The sequence below is a fragment of the Sapajus apella genome, unplaced genomic scaffold, assembly GCF_009761245.1.
Source record: "Sapajus apella isolate SASKATOON/1434 unplaced genomic scaffold, GSC_monkey_1.0 scaffold139, whole genome shotgun sequence".
Classification (NCBI taxonomy): Eukaryota; Metazoa; Chordata; class Mammalia; order Primates; family Cebidae; genus Sapajus; species Sapajus apella.
In genome coordinates, this window is record NW_022437079.1 from 2621100 (window position 1) to 2628527 (window position 7428).

Sequence of the window (7428 nt, forward strand, 5' to 3'; positions counted from 1 at the left end):
CCTGTAATCCCAGCACTTTGGGTGGCCGAGGTGGGTGGATCACCTGAGGTCGGGAGATGGAGATCATCCTGACTACAGGATGAAACCCTGTCTCTACTAAAAATCCAAAAATTAGCCAGGCATGGTGGTACATGCCTGTAATCTGAGCTACTCAGCAGGCCTGCTGAGGCAGGAGAATGGCTTGAGTCTCGGAGGCAGAGGTTGCGATGAGCAGGGATCATGCCACTGCACTTCAGCCTGGACAACAAGAGCAAAACTCCATCTCAAGAACAAAATTGAGCAAAACAAACAAACAAACAAAAACCCACAGCCAGTCACAAAGCAATCTGTTTGGACCATGCAGTGTAAGGCTTTAACTGTCCCAAGAATTCCAATAGTGGACAAGGAAGAGCTTAAATTTGCTTCTAAATCTGAAATTCTGGAAGTCAGCTTGAATATTGTGGTAGGCATAATAATATCCCCTCCTCAAAGATGCCCTGGTGCTAATGCCCAGAATCTGTGAATATGTTCTGCTGTCCCAGGAAAGGGAAATTGCAGATGGAATTAAAGTGGCTACTCCATTGATTTAAAATAGAAAGATTACCATGGATTATCTGGGTAGACCTGGTGTAATCACAAAGGTGCTTACCAATGGAAGCAAGAGGTAGAACAGTAGATGTTGGAGTGTTGGGTTGTGAGAGACTGGCGGGCCACTGCTGGCTTTGAAGATGGATGGGGCAACCAGCCAAGGAATGGTGGGCAGCTTCCGGAAGCCAGAAAAGCCAAAGAAACAGGCTCCCTTCGAGCCTTGAGCCTCGGAGAAGCCTGTATCCCTCAACTCCCTTGCTTTTAGTCCAGCGACACCCATTTTGGACTTCTGATTTTACGAAACGGTAAGATAGTAAATTTGCGTTGTTTTACGTTTGTGTTGCAGCAGCCGCAGGGAATGAATAGAAATATTGTCTGGTACCACCCAGTAAAGCTGCCCAGAGACGGGAAGCCGCGCTGGTCATGGGAGCCGCGCTGGTCATGGCTTCACACCCGGGCAAGGCTCCCGCGGCCGCACAACCTCTGCAAGCAGGATCAAGATGAGGTGCGCAGGCCAGGTGCCGTGGCTCACGCCTGTAATCCCAGAACTTTGGGAAGCCTAGGAGGGCCGATCACCTGAGATCAGGGGTTTGAGACCAGCCTGGCCACCATGGTGAAAACCCGTCTCTACTAAAAATACAAAAATTAGCCGGGCGTGGCGGCGCACACCTGTAATCCCAGCTACTGGGGAGGTTGAGGCAGGAGAATCTCTTGAACCTGGGAGGCGAGGTTGCAGTGAGCCGAGATCGCACCACTGCACTGCAGCCTGGGCGACAGAGCAAGACTCCGTCGCAAAAAAACAAAAACAAAAACAAAAAAAGAAAAAGAGAAAAATGAGAAGCGCGTGCCTCCGTCTGCGGTGCTTTTTCGTAAGGTTCCCTGAGCCTTCTGAACAACAAATCTGGGCACCAAGAAAGTTGAGCTGCGCCGTGGTGGGTCCGTTATCTGCACGGGATGCGCGGGCTTCTTCCCGGGACACCCAGGGCGCGGCTCCGAGTCCCCCGCACGGCAGATGCGGCCCAGATTTGGCCGGGGGGCCCGGGGCTGTGGAGCCCGGGAGCCCGGCGGGGGCGGGAGAAGCCCTTGAACATCCAGGACCAGGGGGAAGGTCCAGCCGTCGGAGCAGCAGCCTCCCCACCCCGGCCCGGGGGGCGCCCGGGAAGCCGCGGGAGGGGAGGAGCCAGGCGGAGCTGCGGGCTGGCGGCCCTCGGGGGTGAGTCAGGGGGAGCAGTGGTCGGGTCAGGTTACTTCCCTTTAAAAGGACGTGAGAGGAGGAGTCCGGTGCTGGCGGGGCAGGGACAGGCGGAAGCTCGGAGCCCGCAGGGGTCCAGCACCAGGCAAGTGGGGCGGGAGGGATGGGCCACCGGCGGGTGGGGCGCGGGGCCGGTGGGGGCGTGGGAGCCGTTGGGGGCTGCGGGACCGGTGGGGACGCGGGGACCGGTGGGGACGCGGGGGACGGTGGGGGCCCTGGAGCCTTTGGGGTCTGCAGAGCCGGTGGGGGCCGCGGGACGGGTGGGGGCGTGGGAGCAGGTGGGGGCTGCGGGACGGGTGGGGGCGTGGGAGCAGGTGGGGGCCGCGGGAGCCGGTGGGGGCTGCGGGGCCGGTGGGGGCACCGGCACAGAGGGAGCTGCGAATGCGACGATCAGCGCGCGCAGAGCTGCAGGTCTGCGGCCGCGACGCCCCTCTTCCCGGATGGGTAAACTGAGAGCCGGGGAAAGCAAATAATTCTTTTGGCTGAGCTCCCGCTACGACCTCGCGGCCACGTGGGTCCCCAGCGAGACTCGCTGGGGTCGGGGGGGGGGGGCGGCTAGGGAGGGGCCCCCAGCTGGGGAATGGCCCAGGGTGGGTCGGGGCGCCGGGAGCCTGGGGCGGGCGGACGGGGAGGGCGGCGGGTGGGCGAGGCGGAGGCGAAGGCGAAGGCGAAGGGCGAGCCGGGCAGGCCTCGGTGGTCGCTGCGGTTCCGGAGGTGGCGGCGGCCGCGTGACCAAGGCTAGGCTCGGAGGCCCCTTCTTTACCCTTCGACTCCCTGCTTCGGTCTAAAGCCTCTGCCGCAGCTCTCCGTGAAGAGGGAGGGGAACCCCCAGGTGCTCCAAGCCACGTCCTCGCTCTCCCTCCTACAACCCACCAGGGTGCAGGGGCCGGTGAGGCCTGGGGGTTGTGGTGCTGACTCCATGCCCTCCCTGGAGAACCACTGACACAGACCGAGGCCCGCTGCAATCTACTCTTGTTCTGGGAAGGGGTCCCCCAAAAAGGGCCAGTGGGGTCCTTTCCCCAAATGCCCTGGAACCCCCAGCAGTGTGGTGGGCAGGGGCTGCCCAGGTGGGCTGCGTCCTGGGGTTTTGTGACCTGAGTCCCACTCCTCCCCACCTCAGCCTTGGACTGCCCAGGCCAGGCGGTGCGTGGGGGTGGTCAGAGCCCTGGTCTCAGGCAGCCCTGAGGTCTGATGTGGCTTCCTCCCCAGTCTCTAAACCCATGGGTTTTCCTGGCCTTAGTTAATCTACCTGTGAAGGGGAGGCTTGGACCACAGGGCCACTCAACCCAGGTGTTTTGGGGTGGGAAGGTGGACGTGTAGGGTAGGGGTGGAAGGCCAGGAGGAAGTGGGGCAGCCTGTGTCCCACAGGAAGGCTGGCTGGTCCCACTGGGTTCGGGGGAGCTGGGCCCATACTGGCCCTCATCCACTCTCGGCCAACTTCCTGTGGAGCCCTAGAGTCCCAGGCCACACTGTGAGTGCAGAGAGGCCACCCAGAGTGCTGGGGCGATTCACAGGTGGGGAAACCGGCTCAGTGGCTCCTGGTGGCACAGCCCCTGCCCAGCACTTCCTCCAGAGCCTTCTGGGGAGTGGGGCGCCAGCGCTAGGCATTCTGAGGACACAATTAACGTCCCCATGTCCCATGGGGCCAAGGCATTGGAACTGAGTCCTGTTCCTGCGCTGTGGCTCTGGTGGGAGATCTGGGACCCTACGCTGGGACTCCTGGACAGTCCTGGAGCAGTAGCATGGACAGTGTGTCAGTGCACACCGAGGCCCTGGGGTGCCCTCGCCCACCCCTAGCCTGGGCGCCACCCTGGGTGCCTGTCACTCCTGGCCCTACAGTGGTCCCAGTCATACCTCCGAGGAGGCAAGATGCAGGTCCTCCACGAGCCTATGTCTGGAAGCAGCCCCCAGCCCTGGTCTGGCCAACTGGGTGCGTGTCTCCTCCTGTGGTCTTCAGCTCCCCTGGGCACTGCCACAGTGGATGTCAGGGTAGTTTGGGAGGACATTTTGAGGAGGCATATGCAGTCAGGCTGTTGAACTTGCTTCGAACTAGCTGTGTGACCTTGGGCAAATCACTTAGCCTTTCTGTGCCTCAGTGTCCTCATCTGCCTGGTGGAGCATACAGTAGGTAAAACTGAGCACCTATTATGTGAAACTGACGAGCACCCACTATGTGCCCCACCAGGATAATCACCTCCATTTGGCAGATAAGAGTTGCCAGCCAAGATGTGTGGCCCCACCCGGCCCGTCTGTACTTCCCCCACCTACAAAAGCCTCTGCTCCTTTCCCCTGTATGCCCTGCATTGGGTCAAAGAGGCTGATGGGAGGCAACTTCCTACTGGGGCCTTCTGAGGTTCTTGCAGGAGGGGCAATGTCCAAGGCTCCCAGAGGAAGCACCCTGGGGTGATGCAGCTGTGGGTGGAGGCCTCAGAAGCCTGGGAGAAAGCCAGGGGCCTGCAGGGACAGTGTGTGCCCTGGCCCAGCCCCAGCCTTGTCCCTGCCCTTCTCACCACTGCTCCTTCAGAGCAGACGTATGAGCCCCAGGTTGTCCCTGAGCTCGCAGCCTGCCCAGCCTCACTGCATGGGATTGGGGGGACCTACCCAAGGATCCTGTGGTCAGGGTTGGAGCCAGGATCACACAGCGGCTTACCTGGCTCAGCTCTCCTGGCCACTGCCCCTCCCCAGCTCCTGGAGTCTTCCTATTGGAGTAGAAAGCATCTTGCACCCCACATCTGAGACCAAGCAGCCTTTTCTCACCCACAAGTGTGGGTATCTTCCACACTTGTGACTGTGCCTGAGATACGTTCTGGCATGAACGTTGTCAACGTTCATGTTTTTTGGTTTTGGTTTTGGTTTTAGTTTAGAAGAACTTAGGTTTTCTGGACTAAACATTAGGCAGGGAAGAAATACATGAACCCACAGAAAGGATGCTTTAGTTGAGGTGGGTTGAGGGCACGGCTTCTACCCATCAAGATATTCACAGTGAAAGGAATGTGTGCAGGCCGGGCACAGTGGCTCACGCCTGTAATCCCAGAACTTTAGGAGGCCGAGGCGGGTGGATCACCTGAGGTCAGGAGTTCGAGACCAGCCTGGCCAACTTGGTGAAACCCCGTCTCTAGTAAAACTACAAAAATTAGCTGGGCGTGGTGGCAGGCACCTGTAATCCCAGGTGCTTCAGAGGCTGAAGCAGGAGAATCACTTGAACCCGGGAGGTGGAGGTTACAGTGAGCCGAGGTTGTGCCACTGCACTCCAGCCTGAGTGACAATTGTGAGACTCTGTCTCAAAAAAAAGAAAGGAACATGTGCATTTTGCTCACCTGCAGAAAGAGCCCTCACCAGAGACAACCCGCAGTGCTGCCACCCCAAAATCATACAGGATGGAGCAGCAGTTCCTAAAGTGGGTGCAGCTGGGCAAGAGGCTTTTAGGGGCTACCTAGATGAACAATTTTTTTTTTTTTTGAGACGCAGTTTTTCTCGTTACCCAGGCTGAAGTGCAATGGCGCGATCTCGGCTCACCACAACCTCCGCCTCCTGGGTTCAGGCAATTCTCCTGCCTCAGCCTCCTGAGTAGCTGGGATTACAGGCATGCGCCACCATGCCCAGCTAATGTTTTGTATTTTTAGTAGAGACGGGGTTTCACCATGTTGACCGGGATGGTCTCGATCTCTTGACCTCGTGATCCACCCGCCTCAGCCTCCCAAAGTGCTGGGATTATAGGCTTGAGCCACCGCGCCCGGCTGATGAACAATTTTAAACCAATAGTCATGAATTGTTAATATAAATTAGCACATCCAACCATGATTTTATTGCTCAGAAGGAGGCTAAGTAAAAAAGTGAATCGATTTAAAGAAAAACACGAAGTAAATAACCACAAAGGTGGCTCCAGAGGCGGTTTGTGCACAGCCTAGAAGCCCAGGAAGGAGCATGGGATGTGGGAAGGGGGAACCGGTCCTGAGGATCAAGGCTCTGACATCCCATCCTTCACTGCTGTTTCACATTCTGGCATCGATACCCCATTCCACAAGCACATGTTGCCCACCCGCTGTGTGCCAGGTGTAGATATGGCGCACCTAGTGCTACCCCCATGGAGGCACGTGGAGGGCTGCCTGGAGTAAGCACCACTGCCCTGAGCTTCCAGGGCAGGTGGGCAGTGGGTGAGGCAAAGGCAGGAAGCGTTCCAGGCCCAGTGTGTGTGTAGGGAGGAAGGGGGAACGAGGGAGAGAACAGGTTGGACTTGAACTAAGGGCACAGAGGTGACTGGGGAGAGGCTGGCAATGAGGCCAGAGAATCACTGGGGCTGCGTCACAAAGGGCCTGTAGGTCATGGCAAGGACTGTGGGTGTCATCATTCATTTAGCCAACACGTATTGGGCTCCTGCCTCGTGCTAGGCATGGAGGGGCATACGAAGCCACCAAGCCTTCCTTTGAGGTGCTCAGGTGTAGTTGCAGGCTTTTGAACACATCAGTAGCATTTTTCTTTTTTATTTATTTATTTTGTTTTGTTTTGTTTTTTTAAGACAGGGTTTCACCATGTTGGTCAGGCTGGTCTTGAACTCCTGACCTCAGGTGATCCGCCCGCCTTGGCCTCCAAAGTGCTTGGATTACAGGCGTGAGCCACTATGCCTGGCCTTCTTTTTTCTTTTTTGAAACAGTAGCTCTGTTGTCCAGGCTACAGTGCAGTGGCATAATCTCTGCTCACTGCAACCTCCACTTCTTGGGTTTGAGCGATTCTCTTGCCTCAGCCTCCTGAGTAGCTGGGACTACAGGCATGCACCACCATGCCTGGCTAATTTTGTATTTTTATTAGAGATGGGGTTTCGCCATGTTGGTCAGGCTGGTCTTGAACTCCTAACCCCAAATGATCCACCTGCCTCGGCCTCCCAAAGTTCTGGGATTATAGGCATGAGCCACCGCACCCAGCCTCAGTGGCATTTTCCTAAGTGCTGTTACAGAGGTGGGAACTGGAGATTAGGGAAGCACAGAGGGGAGGCAGGCTGCTGTGCATGACAAGGCAGTGACATTGAGCTGGGTTTTGATGGATGAGTAGGAGTCTGACAAGAGAGAGGAAAGGCATTCCTGGCAATGGGAAGAGGATGAGCAAAGTCACAGAGGTCTGAAAAAGCCCAGGTGATTTAAGGAGATGCTGGTAGCTGGGCAGGTGGAGCCTCAGTGGAAAAGAGGACAGGCCAGAGGGTCAGGTTCACAGAAGGTATTAAGGCCTAAGCCAGAGTCCAGGTTTCATTCTGCAGGCAGTGAGGGGCTGGGCACCAGGTTTTTTTTGGTTTTTTTGTTTTTTTTTTTTGAGACGGAGTTTCACTCATGTTACCCAGGCTGGAGTGCAATGGCGCGATCTCGGCTCACCGCAACCTCCGCCTCCTGGGTTCAGGCAATTCTCCTGCCTCAGCCTCCTGAGTAGCTGGGATTACAGGCACGCACCACCATGCCCAGCTAATTTTTTGTATTTTTAATAGAGATGGGGTTTCACCATGTTGACCAGGATGGTCTTGATCTCTTGACCTCGTGATCCACCCGTCTCGGCCTCCCAAAGTGCTGGGATTACAGGCTTGAGCCACCGCGCCCGGCCCTTTTTTTTTTTTTTTTTTTTTTTTT

At 57.0% G+C, this 7428-nt stretch overlaps 1 protein-coding gene across 1 annotated transcript in view; it reads left to right on the forward strand.

Moving 5' to 3' along the window:
* The first annotated feature begins 1432 nt into the window (after nucleotides 1-1432).
* Nucleotides 1433-7428, forward strand: part of LOC116540333 (translation initiation factor IF-2-like) — a 9744-nt gene continuing 3748 nt past the window's right edge. Inside the window, exon 1 of the mRNA XM_032263817.1 lies at nucleotides 1433-1904. Within this exon, the coding sequence (XP_032119708.1) occupies nucleotides 1522-1904 (383 nt within the window). The 5' untranslated portion in view covers nucleotides 1433-1521. The remainder of the gene's footprint in view (nucleotides 1905-7428) is intronic.